Source organism: Homarus americanus, unplaced genomic scaffold (assembly GCF_018991925.1).
Source record: "Homarus americanus isolate GMGI-L3 unplaced genomic scaffold, GMGI_Hamer_2.0 scaffold74, whole genome shotgun sequence".
NCBI classification, from domain to species: Eukaryota; Metazoa; Arthropoda; class Malacostraca; order Decapoda; family Nephropidae; genus Homarus; species Homarus americanus.
The window spans coordinates 3,066,699-3,091,160 of NW_024716951.1; the positions used below are offsets into that span (position 1 = coordinate 3,066,699).

General features: G+C 39.5%; 2 protein-coding genes across 3 annotated transcripts in view; one reads left to right on the forward strand and one right to left on the reverse strand.

Moving 5' to 3' along the window:
• The first annotated feature begins 1,423 nt into the window (after positions 1-1,423).
• On the forward strand, positions 1,424-4,717 carry LOC121858747. Of its 2 annotated transcripts, XR_006087504.1 has the most exons (4): positions 1,424-1,825; positions 2,844-2,945; positions 4,152-4,317; positions 4,442-4,717. XR_006087504.1 is itself a non-coding variant. In XM_042355381.1 (3 exons), exons 1-3 carry the CDS (start codon positions 1,537-1,539, stop codon positions 4,262-4,264), a joined length of 504 nt encoding a protein of 167 aa, XP_042211315.1. In that variant the 5' UTR covers positions 1,424-1,536; the 3' UTR covers positions 4,265-4,717. The 2 variants fall into 2 exon arrangements, 1 of the variants encoding a protein (XP_042211315.1); XM_042355381.1 differs by having other exon boundaries at positions 4,152-4,717.
• Positions 4,718-9,277: 4,560 nt separating this feature from the next.
• The window catches only part of LOC121858631 (beta-1,4-glucuronyltransferase 1-like), a 46,035-nt gene continuing 30,850 nt past the window's right edge, over positions 9,278-24,462 (reverse strand). Inside the window, exons 5-6 of the mRNA XM_042355154.1 lie at positions 15,828-15,990; positions 9,278-12,629 (exon numbers count right to left, since the gene is read on the reverse strand). Of these exons, the coding sequence (XP_042211088.1) occupies positions 12,411-12,629; positions 15,828-15,990 (382 nt within the window). The 3' untranslated portion in view covers positions 9,278-12,410. The remainder of the gene's footprint in view (positions 12,630-15,827; positions 15,991-24,462) is intronic.

Consider the following 24,462-nt stretch of genomic DNA (forward strand, 5'->3'; position numbering starts at 1 on the left):
GAAAATTTCGAATTCTAAGGGATATTAGAAAAATTATTATAGATCAAACGACCACAGATTCTTATTCAGAATGTCCAGAACTACCTATGTACTGAAAATTTGAGCTAAATATATTTTTCGATCCATGAAACCTCTAGTAGTTATTTTAGGCCGAAAAATTAATCTTCAAAAGCTCAGTACTCTTGAGCATGCTAATTAAGAATCTATGGTAAAAAAAAATATATATAGTGGGGTAATTAGTGGTGCTATTGACAATTTGGAAATTTATAATGGCTTTTTCAACGCCAATTAATCGCCAACTTTGGTTTTGCGGGAATTTTTTGTTTGTGTTTTTGCGTTATTCTGGAAGTACTTAAACAGTTAACTTATTGATCGTGGAGCACTGTCACGAATGTGCTTTGGGAGTTGTTAGGTTAGGTTAGGATACGCCAGGATAGGTAGGGATAGATCAAACTAGGTGAAACCGATAGAATAGGTCAAAACATATCAGTATAAGCGGTCAGGAGTGGTCAGAAGGCATTGCTTAGGTGAGGTCAGTGTTATATATTCAAGTCGTTAATGACCAAGGAACCAAAGATTATATTACATGTTTAGTCTACGTGTGAGGAGTGAAGGTTCAATAAGAGATGGTCGGCTGTACTCCTCTATATAACATAGTGTCTTAACTATTATTACTCTCCACAAGGGTAGGGATAGGTTAAGTTAAAAGAGGTCAATATAGACAATTAGAGTGGTCAGGAGGCATTAGACAGGTGATGTTAGGTTAGATATGCTTAGGTCAAGATAAAACAGGAAACCATAAATAGGTCAGAAGTAAATGCCATTTGTCAGGAAATAAAATTGTTCATGTCAAGTAACATTTTGCTTGAGAATATGAGACTAAAATATGTAATTCTGATAATTATTTGTTCTAAGTCACGCGTTTGAAATTTGTATAATTAATTTACCTGATTAATTGTAGCATTTTTGGGGCTGAAATTTTTATTTTTTTCGAAATTTTAGTACAGGGTAAGAAGTTTTTGACGCACAGACTAAGTTTCTGTGGCCCCAAAAATTTAATTCTGATTGTTAAGATGTCTTTTTCTCTTATCTTTACGTACTGTACTAAACATATTATATTAAACGGAGTGTATAGGAGGAGGTGAACTGGTGGGAGAGGGTGAGGAGACTGAGGTGGTGAGGGGAGAGAGGGAGGAGAGGAGTGGTGGTCAGATCCCCCCAGGGCCAAGCCTCCCGCTCTTGTACAACCGCTTGGAGGGGGGGGGGGCGGTCTGTCTGTCTGTCGAGTGTGACTAATGTTATCATTCTCCTAAGGGTCACATGTTATCAGAGTCTGTCAGCATACAATCCAAGATATTTTTCTCTATACTGTATTATGTATACAGTACAGCGTTTACACCAAATGTATTGGTTCTCACGCCAATGAAAACTTGACCAGCAACTCGTGTAAGTGATGCCCCGCCCCTCACATGAAGGTTCCTCAACATTAGGCAGCCCCAGTCTTGACGTGACAGCCACTAGGAACGGTCGTCAACAATGTGGTCCCTATTGTTTCTTCTTACCCTGTCAGTGGCCACAGTCCACCTTGCCATCGAGAACCAATTCTGGCATGCGTCTGAGGTCTCCGTCGAAAGGGTGACATCAATGAGTAGCACCCAGTTAGGATCATTAATTCGGTGTGCAATGTTGGCTACCGAGATTTCATGGAGCCACTTGTTCGTCTTCAAGGACGGCGTCTGCTCTCTCTCTGACATGAGGGTCGGTAAATACCTGAATGACTCTGACCTAGGCCCGACCATCGCCTGCCATACCCGGCACATGTATGGTAAGACTTCTGAAGGAGAGAGTCACCCTCCTTCACCCACTGCACTAGAACACTGCCTTAATCAACACCTTCAATCATCCTTCACTCTATATGTTCATTCCTTTTTCATAACTTATTAAATTGTTTAGTTAAAGAAAGGGATGTTAGTACTGTATAAAGTGTACTGTACTACTGCATGTATATTATACTATATAAATAAGATAAATTTCATTAACTCTAAAAATATGAGAAAATGTTCCATGACATTCAAGGGACACACCTACGAGTTTTCTGGTCTTATAAGACAATTAAAAGTTCACTTTAAAGTATTGTGAGTGCTTGGTCACCTAGATGCCCAAATTAATATTACTCTAATAATGCTGAAATTCATTCTTAGCACAAAAAAATGTGTAGGTGTACGATCAAATCGATGAACACATTTAAAATGAGATCCTATGGCTGATTTAGATTTTCATTTTAATGAAAAATGCAGAATTGGCGTTGATTGGGCAATGAAAGAGCTGAGTTTTGATGGTAGCCACGGAGCCAACTGTCGGATTTTTGCTAATACTGAAATTCAGCTTTATTAAAGCAACGCTAAATACATTGGGGCTAAATTTTTCTCACTGCTATAGCTTCTGATGAAGCCAGTACACTTGTTATTTAATTAGGAAGTCAATAATACTCCCAGAGATCATTTTACAATGCTAGAATTCATTTGCATGTAGAATTGGTTGATGTATAGTGGTGAGAAGCTGTCCACTTGCTTTAAAGTCACTTGAGTTGTGGGTTGATTGTGGACTTTTTTCATGTGATGAGAGGAATTAATGTATTGCAGGGACACCTGCAATAGACTCAACTTACCTTGGAAAGTAAGTGCTGGAGACTAAAATATCCATATCTCCATTAATGTGGTCAGGTAACTTGTTCCTGTCCGTTACAGCTATAAAGAAGAAAGTGTTTCTCCCTTGACCCCAAACTCTGGTAAGAAATTAGGGCGGAAAAATGTTTTACAGTATGAAGATGTAACATGTTTCAGTGTGTAGAACCAACGGCTACACCTACGCTGATGGGGAATCGTTGGAGGACACGTGTGGTTACTACTTCTGTGACCGCGGTACCGTCGGCAACATTATGAAAGGTACACTCCTTACACCTTGTACCAGAGCAACTGTGTGACTTCATTTCCCAGTGATAAATCCTTCTTTCCCTTCTCGTAAAATTCTCTTACCTTACACGTAGTTCTTCATTGTCTCCTTTTCTATTTGTCTCCCTTACTCTCCTCCTCTATGTGTGGCTCACTTTTCTGATATACAGTATACTGTATCAGCAATGGAAACATCACCTGTGAAGCATAGTTTAATAATTCATAGTAATGCCAAGGCTGGGACAAAGATGAATGTCTTCACACTTATTCTTTATTTACTAACGTTTTGGTTATTGCAGTCATCATCATCACAACAATCTATAGAAAATAACAATAGCTTTCAAACTAATCAAATAAATTCAAATGACCTTATCCAATGATGAACTTAAAGAGATGTTGACCAGTGAAGTTAAGAACAGTTATGAACAGTTATAAGAATACACAATGAAGTTAAAGTGTAAGGGGCAACCATTCTTGAAGCACACGAGTTCATTTACAGTCTTCTATTGTTTATTCTTAAATGTGCTTCAATAACCAAAACGTTAGTAAATAAAGAAGAATAAGTATCAAATTTCACAAAGTTGCATGCCATACATGTTAAACAATACTGTACACTGAGTATAAAATTGGTATGGGCAGATTATGGAGATCAAACAGATGTTGGAACCGCCAGGAAACTATTAAGGTAGATAAAAATTGAGGCGATAATTGAGTCATTTGAGGGATCACCCAAAAAATTCGTCAACAAGAAGAATTAGCGTCGACCTTGAGCAAGTATATGGAGGGGGATACATGTATACTAATATACAGGGTTTCTGTGCTGAATATACACCTCCCTACCAAAGATATAGTTAAGTACATCATTCAGTATGGACTAATATGTGCAACCAAGTTTCCAAGTCCTCTTAGGTAATGGCAGGAGCAACAAATCCCAGACCTTGTGGGCCCTGCCAGTACCATCTCTCACTGCTTTCTTGTTCTGGGGTAATTTCTTTTTCAATCTCTTTTGATAGAGTTCTTTTGTTGAGCCATTACTGACACTTTTCACTGTTTGTAACCCTGTCCTAACTCTATCACATTCCTCAGTTGTGTATGGAGTTATATTTTGAAAAGTAACATGAATGTACATAGACATCCTGAATATTATACTCACTAATACAGTAATTTGGTACAATATATTTCATATGATGTAATTTACAGCAACAACATGCCCTTCGCCTTTCACTGAGGATGCTGGTCTTGGGTGTGTCTACTTAAACAAAGTGTCAATGACTTTTTGCGATGCAAGGAAATGGTGGGAAGCTCGGGGCTGATCTTGCTTTTACAGACTTCACAGCCATAGACAACTACATCACCGACGTTAATGGTAAACAAATTATGTTTTAATTTTGAGAAAGTGTCACTATAAATATCAATTCCTTTTGTTTCTATTTTCCTTCACTTATATTGTTATTTACATGAGCATGAAGGATCATTAATATCTTCCCCAGAATTATGGGTGGGGGTGAAGGCGCGGAAGTGGGTAGATGGGCGGCCTGTCCTGGCTTCGGAATGGAATCTTAACGAACCCGATGGGCTTCCCGAAGACTGTGCGCGCCTGTTTGGACAACCCAACTCAAAACTTGCTGATAAACCCTGTGCCAAATCTTTTCCATTCCTGTGTCAGATTCCTCTGTACAAGGAGAGAGTGTAGTAGGCAAGACATGGTGGTGTTAGTGGTGGTGATGATATTGATCGTGGTAGTGGTGATGTGATGGTAGTGTTAGTGGTGGTGTTGTGACAGTAGTGTTGTTGGAGGTGATGGTGGATGTGGTGGTGATGGTGGATGTGGTGGTGATGGTGGATGTTGTGGTGGTGGTGGTGGTGATGGTGGATGTTGTGGTGATGGTGTTGATGGTGATAGTGATGATGGTGGATGTGGTATAGTAACCAGACCAAGGATGCACAATAAGTAGTTCCCTTCATGCATGTACTTCCTGCATGGTTATAGTGTTAATATAGATTACCATGTAGAATGCCATTGGCTCTTATCTGTTGTCTGGTGGGCGATGGTGCCACAAAACACGCCAGCCACTGTACCTGTTATAAATAGAAGTAACTGTACAGGTTGAAAAGCTGTAATCCAGCACCTTGTGGTCTGGCAACTTCTGCAGTCGTCATGATTGGTTGCCGTGGTGAAACTGCTTGGCGAAGGTGGCATCCTTGTTGCAAGTGGTCCTGCGGAGTTTGTTTACATCCATCAGTGTTGTTCTTGCTTCTATTTAGCAATAATTTACCCTTTAATCCAACAGCTGCACAAGTAGGTTTCTCGGCCACATACAATCATGCACAAAACACACATTGAAAAAATCTCGAAAGCAAATTTTACAGTATAGAAATAAAAATTGCATGCAGAAGTATGGAAAACTAAACAAATATGAATCCCCGACGTACCCTTGCCTTAGTTTAGCCATGGTGAAGTAATGAAGTTGAGCATCTTGGGTCAGGCAGGTGAGAGAGAGTTGTGGCAGAGAACCTTTCCATGAATTACAAATTTCTACTGTGTGCCTATTGTAAAAGTACACTGTATACATATTTACAAATTACCACACTGTACTTTACATAGTGTGGCTGTCACGTATAGCTACTCATCATGATGACTCAACTGATACTGAGGACATTTAGGGTGGTGAGAGAAGTGCGTGAGGGGGCAAGCATGAGTGAGTCACCAAATCATGTAGCTATGAAAGTCACAATTTGACACCAAATTTAAAAAACATACTGTAATAATAATAATAATTCATAATAATAATAATAATAATGATAATAATAATGATAATAAAAATAATAATTTCACCATATGATGTACAGTATATTTCGCAGTTACACTCTATTTAAGTAGTTGTTGGGTTAATGTGGCTTCAAATAGGTCGGTAATTAGCGATAGTGACGGTAATGATATATAACCTGCACCATGCTAACATAAGGCACACACTATATTCCTTTCAAGCACATGTTATCAAAATAAAAATTACTGCATATGGCAATTCATTTGATACCATGTTGGTCATCCTCGTATCGTCACGGAAAAAGTCCTAGTGATCCTCCATCCTGTTCATGAACCCTGTGACTGATGAACCCAGAATCTTAAGACATCACACAGTGCGTCATCTATGGGCCCAACACTGTGTGATGTCTCGGATTCACAAATTCATGAGTCTCAGGGTTCATGGATGGGATGGAGGACCAATAGGGTTTTTTCCTTAAGTGTGCATACCAAGCAATCACTGCCCCTCATATTGTACGTCTCCAAAATATTAAAAAAGACATCATTAAAATGGAAAGACTTACATGTGTTCTTGTCTTATGTGCAATACAGTACAAACTAAAGTTGTTGTATGTACAGACAAATGGTTCATATATATTCACATAAGTAGTAATTAATAGTCATATAGCAAGAACTACTAAAAAAAAGTTTCAAAGGATAATTTATAGATGACAAAAATTCAGTACAGTACTAAACTTGAACCATAATCTAGTAATTAATTATTTTACATATGAACATGAGGGTTAACATGAAGCTCTTAATAAACAATTATTAAACGTACAAAAACCCCACAATATACGCACAGTTCTTGCATGACACCAGTGCAGTGGTCAGTGGTCACAGTCACACGCCATCACACCAACTGAATAATGCTCTGTAATAATACAATTTATTCAGTATAATAATCATATTAGTTTCTAATATGCTAGGCACATATACTCTGTATAGATATTATAAGTACACAATGTGAAATAAATTAAAATAAAAAGTACAGATAGTGCAGGTATTCAATTTTACCTAGACAATAATAGTAAACAATAAAGCAATATGACCAATAATAGCCAATACTAAAGCTACTAGAGACCTTATGTCCAGTAGGGTCCTTTGCTTAGACTTGGTCACTAGTCAGTTATAGTATATCTTCACGTTAACTTTATCTAGGAATCGAGGGCAATCCATTATACAAGTCATATATCACTACCAGTCTACAGTCTCTCTTTACTCACCTTGTACAGTTGCTTCCTGTCACTCCTGCCATCACACCCGACACACAGATAGCCAAAACATCAAAGTGTTCCGTTTCCAGCCATGTTTGTTGACTCAAGCAGTTCCTGAGGCTAAATATTCATTTGTTTATAAATAACAAATGGGATATTAAATGTTAAGGATATACAGTGATATCCCCGTTAGCCGGAACAATTGGTGCAGAGAATTTCCGGGAATGAGAGATTTCCGCAACGAGACGACTCTCTCAAAGCCGCAGTCCAGGTAGATGTAACCAGTTTATGGTGAGTAAAGCAATATTTATTAAAAGAATAATCTTCACACACAATTCGTTACTGTTTCATCACCTAAGAATAAGTAACTACGAAAATGTAACATTGAAATAAGTATATATAGTGTGAGTTTACGGGCCTAGTTCAGCACGGTCTGTTTGATGGATAAGCTGCTATATGGCAATGGGTCACTTGAGAATTAACAGGTGATTGGGTAAGTCCAGGTGGGGTCATGAGGGGTGGTCACACAGGGCTTAACTAATTAAGTACTTCCAGAATAAAAAAAAATCCTAAATTGCACCTCAGAAACCCAGAGTTGGCAAGAAATTAGGGTTGAAATAATGTAATTAATATCTTCCAAGCATCACTACAGCCACTAATTACCCTGCAATCGAATCGTGGACCATTAATTGGGTGGGTGTGTCGCATAAGTAATAAAAATGCTGTAATTGTAGGAAAAATCAACGTATTCGCAGACAATTTACCTCATCTTCTGTTAAATACCAATAAACTTAAACAGATTACCCAAAAAATTATTATGATGGATTTGTGGGAAAAATATCGTAATATGGACGTGAGGATAAACTGCTTCACTATCCATGCTAATACAATATTAACAGTACTTTTGGGTTAGGTAGGATAGAAATTTTGGTGGGTTGCCCGCAGGAAAATACCTAAATCGCAATGCGGCCCATGACTGAGGAAAGGTTACCCATGACTGAGGAAAGGTTGCCCATGACTGAGGAAAGGTTGCCCATGCCTGAGGAAAGGTTGCCCATGACTGAGGAAAGGTTGCCCATGCCTGAGGAAAGGTTGCCCATGACTGAGGAAAGGTTGCCCATGCCTGAGGAAAGGTTGCCCATGACTGAGGAAAGGTTGCCCATGCCTGCTCTACATGATAACTGAACTGATGAAATTTTGGAGAAGAAAGTTTTAATATATCCAACTAAAGAAGTGTATTATAAGACCCTGGTACTGTGTCACTGTTACTACATTATGCAGTTTGTAGTCTTACTTACTTATCCTCTTCGTCACTTATCACTCTGTTGTTCAGAAGTATCTAAAGGTTGAAGTGAAACACAATACTGAAAAAATATTCACTTATATTTACACTGTGTCGGTTACAGAAGTAATAAATAGTAAGTGATTGGTCATTGTACAATACTTTTTTTTACATGTCTTTTGTTTTGTGTGAATTACATCAGTGATTATCATTCATCAAGCAGACTTGGTTTAACATCATCTAGGGCAGGATTCTCCAAGATTCAAACATTTATTCTTTCCCGAATTTTTAGGATCAATAATGCAACTATTTATGATTGAATTTTACAGCAACTTCAACACTGATTATCATAGATTATTAACCCATTCGGGGCTCCTGGCATTGAAAGGTGCTGAACATAGCTGAGGTCTATTGGCATCCTGAACAACATGTGCTTTTTAAAGTAAGTCAGTTAGATGCATTTTTGTGAAAGTACGGGAAGGGAAATTAGCCGTGAAGACCGTTTGAGAATCCGGGAAACTTGGAATCCATTCACGCGGACTTATCTCTCAAAAACTTAATTTTCATTGGTGAATATATTGACCACAGTTTCACCTTATTACACAAGAGTCGTGATTGAGGGTTTTAACCAATGAAAATAAGTTTTTTTTATAAACAATTGGTTGTTTAATTTGACCAGACATGCTACACTGTCAGTGTTCATTTATAGAAGACAACTGACCTTTGCATACATACATCATACATACATCTATTCCACACATATACACCACATACATGTACACTACACACATGTACAACATGAACACCACACACATGTACAGCTCCTAGTCACAGGCCTGGCACTTGACATTATTAGGGACCTGCCATGCTTTGCCATAAACAGATGAAATGTACCGGGAACTTTCCCCCACACACTCATCATTCTCTCACTTTATGTAACTTGACAGAACCTATGACCCTTCAGGCTTTTACGCCCTTAATGTACGAGTCATAAAGGCAAGTATGAACTTTTCATACTTCCCTGTTGGGCGCTGTAAACGCTTCTGCGCTTCACCTTGCACAGGATATAAGGGGGTGCCCAATAAACTAGCCCCCTCGGGGGCAAATCTGAATCTGAAATCTGACACATGTACAGTACACCCACACATATTCAAACACTCTTCACGGGTGGCTGGAGAAACTCACATCATGGGTTCAAATTGACAGATGTTGAAGCACTATTATTTAGGTCTTAAATTCTTTAAAGTTTATATGATTAGATTTTATATGAACTGTAACTATGAGAACAAGTATTAAGTGGAGCACCTTAGGATAAACTTGATTGCTAAAATGGAGTCAATATTGCATAAAGACCCTTATATAAGATGTACTGGGGATGGACACATAAGACGAACGGCTAAATTTAATATTATATTTCATCTAAAGGTAATTTTGTTTGGGTTACGTTAGTCGTTTGTTTGACCCCAAAAAATTGGTGCCACGAACACATTTATCACCAGTAGTACTTAATATTTTTATAAATTTTAATTACTGTATATGTGATATATGAAATGTCAAACATTTTCCAAATTGGTGGTACATTACTACAGTGATACTGGTAGCACACTTACCTCTCACTACAGCGTTCTGGGTTAACTTCGCACTTGGTTCAAATGTGATAAGAGTGTCAATCAGTGAGACATTACCAAACATGGTGGGTCTTCTCCTGGTATTTTAGTTTTCTCATGTTCTAACTAACACGATCCATGGGGGACGGCCTTAACTAGACCTCAAAGGAGACCATTTAAGTCATAACTGATGAAAGATAAACAGTATTAATATTATATCAGATGCCCAGTTAGCTGAACTCTTCATTAACACACACACACACACACACAAGCACACACATGCATGCCACACACACACACACACACACACACACACACACACACACACACACAGCTCATATTATTTGGCAAACTACATACGTTCTATATATATATATATATATATGTATTTATATATTTATCAACCTTCAGACCCAAACAGTATGTGAACTCAAACACAAGAGGAAAGTGCATCACACCGAACTGTAAACAGATGCCGCCACCCTCCCCCAAAAAATAAACAAAACATAAGTGGATATGGCGACAGTATTTGCCTGTGTTATAAGAGTGAGGTCAGTGGGTACAGGAGCACCTATAGGGAATCCCAGAAAGTTTAGTTAGAAGTGGTTAAGTTATGCACCCATACTGGGATATTACGTTATTGATGCTAGATTTCCGGATAATTGGGTTTGGTTATGGTAGGATTCCGGATAATCGAGATACGTTCATTACGATTCCATAAGATAAAGGTTAAATTTTAGAGAGTTACGTTAATATTCCGGATATTCAGTTATATTATACAGTACAAGGATTCCGGAAAATTAGGTTAGGATTTTTAATACGTTGTTCAATTTCACTTATTGGCAAAAAGTTACGAAATCTTTATAATCCGGTCACCGAGGCGGATAAAGACTATCTAGTGGCTGAATTTACCTAACTTCTTTTACCTGAATTTATGTTATGTCTATTAAGTTAAATTGACAGATTCTGTGGCCTTGTTTCAATAGAGTTACCATAAACATAATAACAACCTATGGGGAAAAAAGCTAAAATAATATAAAGAACATAACATCTCGATAAACTGTAAAACATTATTATTTACGTACTATATAATAAAACAAATAGAATAAAATAATTAATACCCAGTCAGATGCACGTTTACATAATACAGTATTAATAACGACCCTTCTCTACTATTCCATTAGGATGTTATTTTGGGAGGAACCGACAAGATGCACATTCCTGTATGACTGCTAATTGACCAGGTAATTTGCTTATGATGAAGGCCATTTGAAAGGGAATTCACATAATTTTCGGGGGACACTGTTCCATTATCTGTCATCTATTTATCTGGGAACGTAATTTTTTCCCTGAAGTTTTTATATTTATCACCAAGTTCCATAATAATCAAGTTTATATTCTGTAATTATTTCATAACTTAATTTATTCTTAGTCCAATTCCAATTACTATTTAGATGTAGTGTCTTAATTATATTGACCTAATCAACGTATACCTAAATATCTATTAATCTTTCTGGTTTCAAATATTAATCATTGTATATTAACATATTGCTTACTATTCGCTAAACTGATTCTTATACTCAATCATGTTCTCAAATGCACTTTAAGATATTAGTTGTTGTCAAATCATGGTTGAAAGTTGTTTTGGGCAAAGGATATTAATTTCATATGTTAGTTTACTGAGGTCAAACACAATACTCGTGCTGTGTTTTCAAAGTAACATAAAAAGTTTGGAATGTCTAAACTATATTGACAAAAACTGCTCTACAGAAATCATGATCTAAAAATTAAACCATATGTAGTAGTATGAAATAAACAATGTGTCCAGGCAGCCTACACAGGGAGTGATTGCATTTTCCTCCTCACACGCAGTTGTTAATCATACTGTACTGAATATCCATCTACATAAAATGGTATTAAACTAACATTAGTATAATACGTACATGTATTGGGCTCTGAGTATGGCCGGTAACACCACTTGTTATACTCCACATTGTACACAGCTGGTCTTAATATTTTAATTTTCGTCCACTCTTACAGCACTACAGATATTGCCAGGTTTATTGCTCAGTTCTATTGCTGTTTTCTCATTTTCTCAGCTGGAAGAGTTTAAGTTATCCAGTTGAAGTAGTTACATTTACCCCAAAGTTTCTACGTTTGGACAGTCTTGCACTGGGAATAGTTAAGGATACCCCATAAGGAGCGTCATTTTCTCTAACCCATCAGAGAAAACTGTCTTCATTAATGCCAAGTATCAATACACCTTCTCTCTTCCACTATCTTCCATCCCTTTCTCTTGCATTATCTCGTCTTTTCTCTTCTTCTTATCACCTGACTTGACTGAAATCCTTAGGAGTGAGAGCTAATAAATGTTTGCACCAAAGGGAAGAATAATGCTGTACATAGAATCCTAATAAAACTGTGTTGGTGGAAAAATGTGGATGACACCTTACTTGAGTTATTTTATACACCATTATGATTTCCGGTGGACAGGTGTACCGTGCTACGCCATACTCGGCTTTACTTGATAGTCTGGTAGACTGTGCGCTACGCCTTACGTGGTTTCTTGGTAGCCATCATGTTGAGTGGGTCCTTGCCGTAGCGCGCGAACACTTCCTTCTTAAATCCTTCGAAGAGCCGACGATTGGCATTGTTCTGTTTCTCCCTCCATGCTGGGCGACTCCGCTTCACCTGCATCCCCCAGTGGAGAGTGAAGATCGGCGAGAGGACGTGGAAGGTGTAGCCTGACACGTGCATCTCGTAAACCTGTGAGAGAGATGGAGAGCGACACAAGTGAGGAAGGTAAGAATTGTTAGAATGGGAGAGAGGGAAGGTGGAAGAGGATGGGTGGAGGCGGATGGGGGATTGGAGAAAGGAGGAGAAGGAAGGAGGATGAAGGAGGGTGGAAGAGGTAGGGAGGAGGAAGAAGGAGGAAAGCTGTTGGAGAAGGAGGAAGGAGGAGGAGGAGGACAAAGGTGGTGGTGGGGGGAAGAGGGAGGTGGAGAAGGAGGAAAGAGGAGGAGAAGGAAGAAGTGGGAGAGAAAGAGGGGGGATTGAGGAGGAGTATAGGTGGATAAGGAAGAGGCGAGGATGGAGGAAGAAGAAACTGTAAAAATGGTGAGAGGTGAGATGGAATAAAGATTAGTAGAGAGAAAAGGATAAATGCGAAAGACAAGGAGTCGAAAGGAAGGAGAGATGGGATGGAATTGTAAGGAAGGAAGGAAGGAAGGAAGGAAGGAAGGAAGGAAGGAAGGAAGGAAGGAAGGAAGGAAGGAAGGAAGGAAGGAAGGGAAGGAAGGATGAAAATAGAGAAGAAATGGGATGAATAAGAACGAGACCAGGTAATCTACTACCTGGTGCAATTTCATTGAATTATTATCCTCAGGTGAGAGAAACAGGACATCAAGAAGAACCAACAATAAACCTAAAGATGTGTCTCAACTTGGCAGCAACAATGGGTCTAACTCCCCTAGTTGTGGCAAGGTAAACACACATTGTTGGAGAACAGACTGGCTCAAACTCTCAAGGTTAGTGGGGCTTCTTGTACCAGACTCCCGGTAATTGTTGTACTCGGGGTAAAAACACCTGCCACTAACTCACCAAAAAAGAACTAAGTGAGGCAGGAAGGTGATTTATAAAGATAGAATTGGTGACCTGTTCAGTTTATAACCTAACGTAATAGAATCAGAGGTACTTGTATAATATCTCAGGTGTTTTCTACCTTTACCTTCAATGAGAGAAATAATTGCCTTTTAATCTCTTCGGGATCTTCCACTAGACCTCCATCGTGTTGCGTTAGGGAGAACCAGAGATGACGAGGGGGATTTTCTTTCAGGGATCAAGACAGTATATGGGTTAGCTCCTTTATTTTATACCAACAGTAGTAATGTCCCTCTGCTCGACCGACCAAACAATACCTCACTAATGTTGTCTCGCGGCGCCACTACCAAGCATCTATAATATTTCACACACCCCTCACCGCCCCCAGCAGCCAGAGATCACTTCAGTAAGCCCCACGACTGATCTTGTATCCCTAAGACCACCCTAACATGCGCCTCATAGCCACTAAACACTCCACCTGGTAATGCAAAGATAAACCACCAGCCAGACCATTGGTGACCTGGACTGCCATATCAACAAAGACATAAGATTGTTAGTTAAGTGTACTGACCCGCCGCCAGTACTATACCTCCGAGTAACTCAATTATACCAGCGAGGGAAGGAGAAGAATGGATGGTGACTTATCTTACTGAGAGTTGGAGAAAAAGTTTTAGTGGGATTTTCCTGGACTACAACCGCTCTGTTATGGGAGTCTACCATCTCAGTGCTAAGTTATGTTGGCTTTATGATGTATTACTACACTTGAACGGGATTTAAGTTGGATGTAGAATTGTGGATGAAGGTAAATATATAGATGTCTTGAATTTTTGTTTATATCTTCCACCTTCAGATATTTCCCAGATACAGAGAAGATTTTAATTTCATCTTAATTCCTGAAGCTCTTTAGGGAGGAGGAGAAGGAAGGGGAGGAGGAGGGTGCCTGTCTCCAGAGCCACCAATATAATTATCACGAGTCATCCTGCCTGAGGTCGGTTATAGGCTGTACATCAGAATCATCTAGTCTTCCTAACTGGAGATAACACAACACATTAGTTACAACAATCTTAGTGTAATTCTGGAGTCATAGGGACGAGTCTGGGCTGCCATCGACAGTAACACAAGTTTTATTTCATTACAGATCATTTAAACAAAAATAATCAATTTAGATATAAATATACTATATACTAATTCCAAATATAGATAAAGAACTAAGGGGAAAATAAAACTTAAATCGAATAACAAAAAAAGTTTAATACACTTTTTTCTCAGTTGGGGAAGTGATGGTGGTCGAGTGTAGTGTCGGCCATAGAGCCCCCTTGTGTACACCGTGTGCAGTGTACTGTATCCGCACAGCCCCTAACTTGTCACCAGGAGCCAAAACTCTCGTATGGAACCCTTGAGGTGGAGTGATCTAGTAGATGCTCTGAGAGAGATGAGTGTGGTGGAGGAGAGGTGAGGGTCGATGAAGAGGGGGGGGAGAGAGAGAGAGAGAGAGAGGCAATAAAGGAGAGAGAGAGAGATAATGAGTGATGATGATAGACGTGTGTTATCTCGCCCTTTTCCCCTTGATACTGCTGACGTTGCTGACTGTCAGGCCACCCTCATACACCTGTCAGCACGGTGCTAACGTTAATATATTGTATATGGTAGTAATTCAACTATTTCTTTTACAGCAGTCAATTCCATCATCTAAGGGATAGAGTTCGCTAAATAGAGGGTTCATAATATACCGGACCTATACCCCCTCCATATAGTCCGCTAAATAGAGGGTTCATAATATACCGGACCTATACACCCCCCTCCATATAGTCCGCTAAATGAAGGATTCACTCAATAAGGCCGCCAATTTTTATAAAGATTAGTAACCATGCTTTCTAATCCTGTCTCTTATAGTGTACAGTGTAGTATAGTGTAGTATAGTGTAAGGTGTAGTATAGTGTAGTATATACTGCTCCGTCTTCCTCCCCCTCAATCCTTCCTCCTCCTCCACAGTTCTATAAATACATCTTCTAGGTCCTCGGGAAAAAAAACCCGTTCACCTTAAATACTCACGTTTGTCGTGGTTTAAAGACTTATTGTTGTTACTCATGCATGAGAGAGAGAGAGAGAGAGAGAGAGAGAGAGAGTTTCTGCCATGTATATTTATAGTAATAACCTTAAATCCAGTACACTTACTTACTTTTGGTATATACACATTACACCCGGGTTCCCCCTCCCCACAAGGTACACCTCCCTACACCCTGTTGTACCTCTTCTCCACCCATATATCCACCTGCGTTTACCTTTTGCCCTTCACACCCACCCTACACCCTCCTACACTCACCTATACCCTCTTACACCCACCCTACACCCTCTTACACTCACCTGGGTGTTGCGAGTGAAGCCGTAGCCGAGGAAGCGTTCGTCGTGTGGAGGAACGTCGTCATGGGCCACATAGAATGGTTCGTAGAAGAACTCAAAGTTACTGACTGGGTGGCTTATGGTGACCTGACCTTCTCCCGGGTACTCCCTCTCTCGTGCCTCCCACCTGCCGGAGAGTAGTGGCGTTAGTGGTGCTGGGGGAGTTAGTGTGCTGGGGATGGTAGGTGTGAGGGTTGTGTGCGGGTCTGGAGATGAGTTAGTGGTGCTGGGAGGTGGAGTTAGTGGTGCTGGGGAGATGAGTTAGTGGTGCTGGGGACGTGAGTTAGTGGTGCAAGTGATGTATTAGAACACAACATAACACACCATAACAAAACACAAAACAACATACAACACAACACCCAGTACAGCATGACAGATACAACACAACACAACACACTGAACACTACAACACTACATACCCTCCACCTGTTAAATAAATCTCTCCTACGAACAACATCCCCACTCAGTCATCTTAACCCTGGTCAATAAAATCCTTATTCCCAGATCACAAAAATGACTCTACTCCATCTTTAAGTGACGTGTGGTGCTAGAGACAGGTGTGACGTGTGGTGCTAGAGACAGGTGTGACGTGTGGTGCTAGAGACAGGTGTGACGTGTGGTGCTAGAGACAGGTGTGACGTGTGGTGCTAGAGACAGGTGTGACGTGTGGTGCTAGAGACAGGTGTGAAAACAACAGTGGGGAGGTTAAAGACCACAGGTACGAGTTCAGGTGTATTTAACCCTTTGATGTAATGGTTTAACCCTTTGAAGGTGACTGGTTAACCCTTTGATGATGATGGTTTAACCCTTTGAAGACAATATTTTAACCATTTCGTCCTCAAAGGGTGTTAATAATATCAGGTATACCATCATACTCTGGGAGAGACGAGGATAACCTAACCCAGGTAATATTAGGTCTCAGATTCTAGCGAATGTGTGTAGTAGTGAGGCGACATTTTGGCGTGAATCGGGGCGTGTTTTCCTTTTTTTTGGCTATAATGACGTGGCCCCGTTAAAGTGATATCAAACCCCGTTGTTATTTTTGTTTTTCACAGTGGATGCCCCAACGCCCCCCCAAAAGAAATCAAGTCTATCTCACTTCAAACACAACCCATCAACAACAGTTCAAACATAACAGAGAAAAATATCCACGAAAAATGCATCCTGTTAAATAGAGTCTAGACGTGTTATCGTTTTCCAGATCATATGAAGAATAGCTCCCCCCCCAAGCTCATTTCGTCTGATGATTAAACACCTAAACGCTCTCTAGGTTAGGTTAGATCAGGCCTGTAAACCTATCAACAAAGACCCTCAAAGACCTGTAAACAAAGACCTACATTGTATTAAAGACTCGACCATAAAACAGCACACTCATCGATTTATCCATTGAAGGAAAATAAATTCTCGCGTACAAATACTGGAGAATATGAGACCTCTAGTGCCCCACCAGGTCCTCCCACAACACACACACACACACACACACACACACACACACACACACACACATTAATACAAACACTTTTACCAACTCCTGACAGTCAAATTTCCTGCACCTTCTCCTCAGTAAAGTTCCAAATATAAACATAAAGTATATATACAATGTACATAGATAATACATGCATACATTATACACCATGGGAGGTATAAACAGTGTATTTAGATATACATAGACCGTGTATAGACGAAGCAAGAATAACAGAGAATGTAAACCGAGTGTAAGTAAACCAACATTGATAAAGTGAGTCAATTCAACCCGACCATCAAACACCTCAAAAAGATTCATTACTGTACAAGTGATGAGGTTTGGCTGTTTCATATAGAGAGATAATTAAAACACGATAAACTTCCTTCCTAACACTATCATCAATAAAGGGTCATGTGTTGCATTTGTTCTGAACACAGTTTCTAATTTAGTGATAAGATGTGGAGGAAGTGTTCGTTATTTCACTTATAAACACTGGTGCTTCGATACAAACCCGACAGTGACATAGTTCGTATCGTTTGTATAGTTGAGAAATGACTTAGGGTATTGGTTGATCCTTTTTGTGTGTGTGTGTGTGGAAAGATACCCCTTCCCACCCACACCCCACACACACGAGGGGCTGATTGAATTACTCCCACATCCCAGTATGCAGATGAAATACTCTCTCTCTCTCTCTCTCTCTCACCTCCATCTCCTTACATTCAGAACTTATGAACACTAGAGAGAGAGAGAATCCCCACACAGCATCTGACAGCCTCAAGATCAAAGACAAAGTGAGGAGAGTGTTAGAGGCTGGTAATGGATTCTGTCTACCTGTGTATCTGTCTACCTGTGTATCTGTCTACCTGTGTATCTGTCTACCTGTGTATCTGTCTACCTGTGTATCTGTCTACCTGTATCTGTCCACCTGTATCTGTCTACCTGTGTATCTGTCTACCTGTGTATCTGTCTACCTGTGTATCTGTCTACCTGTGTATCTGTCTACCTGTGTATCTGTCTACCTGTGTATCTGTCTACCTGTGTATCTGTCTACCTGTGTATCTGTCTACCTGTGTATCTGTCTACCTGTGTATCTGTCTACCTGTGTATCTGTCCACCTGTGTATCTGTTCACCTGTGTATCTGTCCACCTGTGTATCTGTTCACCTGTGTATCTGCTCACCTGTGTATCTGTCCACCTTATCTGTCTACCTGTGTATCTGTCCACCTTGTATCTGTCTACCTGTGTATCTGTTCACCTGTGACTTGTCTACCTGTATCTGTCTCACCGTGTATCTGTCTACCTGTGTATCTGTCTACCTGTATCTGTCTACCTGTATCTGTCTACCTGTATCTGTCTACCTGTGTATCTGTCCACGTGTATCTGTCTACCTGTGTATCTGTTTACCTGTGTATCTGTCTACCTGTGTATCTGTCTACCTATCTGTCTACCTGTGTATCTGTCTACCTGTGTATCTGTCTACCGTGTATCTGTCTACCTGTGTATCTGTCACCTGTGTTATCACCTGTATCTGTCTACCTGTGTATCTGTCCACCCTGTGTATCTGTCTACCTGTGTATCTGTCTACCTGTGTATCTGTCTACCTGTGTATCTGTCTACCTGTGTATCTGTCTACCTGTGTATCTGTCTACCTGTGTATCTGTCTACCTGTGTATCTGTCCACCTGTGTATTTGACAGTCCATCAATTTACGAGGTATAAAACTAATAATAACAATAATAATAATAAATCGGAAATAGAGGCATAGACTAATCTTAAATCTGGTTCTCTTTTATTCTGGCTAATAAACCAGAATAAAAAAGGATTTGGACTTTGCATCAGATTTTAACCTATTTTCATAATTTGGACAGATTTTAAAATAGCTTATATCACTCCGGGACAGATTTTAAAGTACTTCAATAATTGGGTCAGATTTTATAGTACTTAAATTTTGGGGTCAGATTTAAAAGGATTTAATTTCAGGTCACACGTAGTATAAAGGAGATGAAATCTGGCGGGAGTTTCACAGTTTTGTTTACATGTGTGAGTTGCCAGCGAGACTTTTTGGAGTTCTCTCTCTCTCTCACTTTTTTATCTTTCTTTCTTTCCGAAATTTAACAATATGGAAAGCCAGAAAGACAATCATGCAACGTTATATAGATACATATATAGGGAGAGAGAGAGAGAGAGAGAGAGAGAGAGAGAGAGAGAGAGGGGGGGGGGGGGCTATATTCATAATTACTACACTATTGCTAATATTACATCGTGTTCAAAATTCACAATTACTTTACGTTGTTCAAAGTTAAAAAAAAAAATGTTCAGAACAGTTTGGTCGGTAGTTGGGATCTGTTGACAGTATGTGGGTTTTAGTACATGAGCTGCCAACTAGATTTTCCAGGGGTGTGAATTTTCCAAAAGTCACTCGTGTAGAAAAAAGTTTAAAAAAAGTTGTAATTTGGCCGAGTTGTTTAGAATATGTTTTGGTTAATATATATATCTTACGTTAACATAAATAGGAGACATTTCCCCCAGTTAGTAAATTTTTTCGTTGATAAATTTGTCGAATTATAGGAGAGAGAGAGAGAGAGAGAGAGACTCGTGCACTGACCAAGAGACTTAAACCTTGAATATTACGACAATGAACTTAAGCTCTGTGTGTGTTTTAACGATCCTTTGTGTTAAGAAGAGCGGAGGGCGGAAGAAGAGCGAAAGAAGGGTGAAGGAGGGCGGAAGAAGGTGCGGAAAGAGGGCGGAAGAAGTGGTAATGGATTCTATTGTGGGTTCTGTTGAGAGGGTGGAGTGGGGTGGAGGAGGGTGGAGTGGGGTGGAGAGGGGAGGAGAGCAGGCGAGAGTGAGGGGGAGGGGAGAATGGAGAGAGGGTGGAGGAGAGGAGGAGTGTAGGGTGGAGAAGTAGTGTGGGTGGAGTAGGTGGAGAAGTAGGTGGAACAGGTGGAAGAAAACATTTAAATTTACCTTAAGTCAATTACCTGTACAGTTCTCAGTCACACCTCTAAACAATAACAACAACAATACCAACAATAATAACAATAACAAAATCAAAATAACAATAAGAATAACAAAAATAATAAAATATAAATAACAATAACAACAACAATAACTACAATAACAACAATAACCAATAAAATAACAGCGTAACTTTAAAAACAATATCGACCAAAAATCAGTAAAAATCACATAGGCATTTTTTTTCAATAAACACGACTGCTAATTTAACTTTATTGTAACGAATTCTTTTCTGATATGCAAATTACTTCAATCTGCATATTTTATTATTTACCCTCCAAAATACGTAAAATTATACCATATATACAGTTTATATTTTTAGAGAATTATACATGTATAATATTTATTTTTTTTATGAATGAAAAAAATAAAATAAATAATAATAATAATAATTGGTGTTTCTTAGCATTATATTCCCTTATTTATTGTCTCTCTCTCTTCCTTATTTATTGTCTCTCTCTCTCTTCCTTATTTATTGTCTCTCTCTCTTCCTTATTTATTGTGTCTCCTCATTACAGTCTCTCTCCCTCAATAATCCTGTTGGACAAGATTTCTACCTGTAAAAGTAAAGAAACTAGTAAACCTGTTTCACCTGTTTCTTATTTAGTACTACTACTACTACTACTACTACTACTACTACTACTACTACTACTACTACTACAGGTAACTGCCCTAATGACGTCATAATAGATGTTGTCACTGGCTCTTCATTCATTTTGGGATAAATTTTTACATTGGAATTATGAAACGTAAACAAAGTGACCTGGATTATAAGACCTGACCTCACTATCACCTTCCATCAGCCAGTCTGTTGAAGGCCTCACCTCTTTCACCTCCAGGTAAATTGTTTACTTACCTGGAAATAGACAAATATGCCTGTAATATTTTTTCTTTAATATACTGCTACTACTACTATTACTACTACTACTACTACTACTACTACTACTACTACTACTAATAATAATAATAATAATAATAATAATAATAATAATAATAATAATAATAATAATAATAATGATAATAATGATTTGTATTGTCATTATAATCATGACATCTTGAAATAATAGTCGTTGGTTGTGTATGATAAAGCAAGCCTTAGGTAATTGTATGTATGTATGTATGTATGTATGTATGTATGTATGTATGTATGTATGTATGTATGTATGTATGTCACCTAGATAACAAAAAAACAAAAACAAACTTAAACTCTAAAGAACCAGAAGACCAACCCTGACCTAACCTAACCTAACTTAACCTAACACTCAAGACAGGTGATAAGTGTGGCGTCCATACCTCACCTGATTGTCTTCCCCTGATCGATTAGGTGAATCTAATTAGCTAGGTCAACATAGGAGGGGTTGACCTAGCATAGCCACGTGTTGACATAGGCTAATTACCTGTTGGCCAAGACGCTAAGACGAACTGGGTCGAGTTGTTGACAAGGTGCCGAGCCAATAGGGAACAAGTTATGGTGCCGAGCCAATGGGGAACAAGTTATGGTGCCGAGCCAATGGGGAACAAGTTATGTGGTGTATGAAATAGGTTATATGAAATAGGGATGGGTTTATGTGAAATAGGGATGGGTTTATGTGGAAATAGGGATGGGTTATGTGAAATAGGGATGGGTTTATGAAATAGGGATGGGTTTATGTGAAATAGGGATGGGTTTATGTGAAATAGGGATGGGTTAGAGGAAATAGGAGTAATAGGTACATGGAATGGGGATGATTTATAGGACATAGGGTAGTGAATTATATGAAATGGGTAATTGGATTATAGGATATGGTAAATTTTTATCTAATATTACAAAAATAAATGTGGCTGACTATAAGAAAATAGGAACTTTGTCCAAAAAACTGAAGTGGATTATAAAAAAATAGATGTCGAGTCATAGAAAACGGACATCAGGTCAAAAATTGGATTAGTCATAGAAAACGGGAATTTAAATCCTTTACATCCTTGTAACTACATTAATCCCGAGCTGGTTACCGTCAGCCCTGAGACAGACACTAATGAGGACTAACGGGTGGTTAAACTGAGGCAGTACGGTCGTTAGTGGGGATAATTACCAGAATTCTGACCACGTTAAACCACTAGAGGTATTCATGGTTGCCAGGTGGAATTATACAAGTACACATAACAAGGAAAAATAAATAAAAAATACTAGAATGAAAAAACAAAAATTGCGAATTAACTTAAAATAAAAGGTTTAATAAGAAAATAAATTATCAAAGTAAAACAAAAATAAAAAAACAAAAAGCAAAAGATGAAATAAAACACAAAATTAAACCCACCAACAAAATGGCCTGTACTTAACACACCCATCACCACAGGTTGTAAAATAAATGCTATAAATACGATAAAAAAAATAGGAAATAATACTGAATAATAATGAATAGAGTTGTGTAATGAATAGGTGATGTATTAGTTTGTGAGAGGCGAGGTGGTGTTCCCAGTGGATGGGGGCTAGGTGGACTGATGGGGGCTAGGTGGACTGATGGGCCCCCTGGTGTGATAGGCCCCTTTAGTTGTCCAGGGTGTGAAGAACTGCCTTTTTTTCCTTGTCTGTCTGTCTGTCTGTCTGTCTGTCTGCCTGTCTGTCTGTCTGTCTGTCTGTCTGTCTGTCTGCTCTGTCTGTCTGTCTGTCTGCCTGTCTGTCTGTCTGTCTGTCTGTCTGTCTGTCTGCCTGTGTCTGTCTGTCTGTCTGCCTGTCGTCTGTCTGTCTGTCTGCCTGTCTGTCTGTGCCTGCCTGTCTGTCTGTCTGTCTGCCTGTCTGTCTGTCTGTCTGTCTGTCTGTCTGTCTGTTTGTCCTAAAATGTACTCGCTCAATAACTAAGGATAAATGAGAAGTTGGATTATCACCAAAAAGTAATACAAAATATGTACAAAACAGAGACTCATAAACTGAAAAAAAATATCAAAAATAAAATCTTTCTTTGTTGCCAAGTGAAAATATATCATCTAGCGAGACAAGGCCACCCTCCACCTCCTTCCTCCCTTCCTTCCTCCTCCTCCTCCATCGCCCCTTTCCACTCCTCGTTCATTAACCCCTCCACTTCCATCTCTATTCCCCTCCCTCCTCCCATCACCCACCCATTCCTCCCTACCATCCACCCCACCCTCCCTCCCTCCCCATCACCCCACCCATTCCTCCCTACCCATCACCCCACCCCTCCTCCCCTCCCCATCCACCCCACCCCTCCCCTATCCATCACCCCACCTCCCTCCCCATCACCCCATCCCTCCCTATCCATCACCCCACCCCACCCCTCCACTATCCATCACCCCCACCCCCCTCCCCACACCCCCCTCTCTGGCTTTAGGAATGCCACAACACAAACGATTTACAAGGACCCTAAAAAAAACCCTTTATATAGCAGTAATATATCTCTAGTGCCAGTACACACACCACACACACACACACACACACACACACACACACACACACTAATTAAACTGTGTTTTCCTTAGTGTTATTGTTTGGCTTCATACCAACCCCCCCACTCACCCATCTTCCTCCTTCCATCCTGTTCCCACCCTTTCTGTCCTTCCTCTTCCTCCCTCTTCGCCTCTTCCTTCCACTTCATCCCTTCCTTCATCCCCCCATCAAGCTTCTCTCTCTCTCTCTCTCTCTCTCTCTCTCTCACACACACACACACACACACACACACACACACACACACACCCAAATCACCGCAGCGAAATTAATGTCGACTAAATAACACCGTACAAGAAAAATTCATTTAGGCGTCACGACAGAAACTAAATTACCCGGACCAGTTGATTATTATTTAATTATCGGTGCACTAAAGCTATGTTAATGGCGTCTTTCAGAGTGCCAGAGTCAAAGTTTAAGAGTACCAGAGTTGCAGAGTGCCGGTGTGTCAAAGTTCTAAGAGTTTCAGAGCTACCGGTGTCAGTTTCAGAAAGCTAGTGCCAGAGTGCCAAGGTTTAAGAGTACCAACGTTTCAGAATGTCAGTACTAGAGCGTCAAAGTTTTTAGTGTTTCCGTCAGTGTGTCAAAGTTTCATCTCAAGAAATTATATGAGAATCTATCTAACTAAAGAATTATCAAATACCAAAATAACACTAAAAAAATAGTTATTAAAATTAT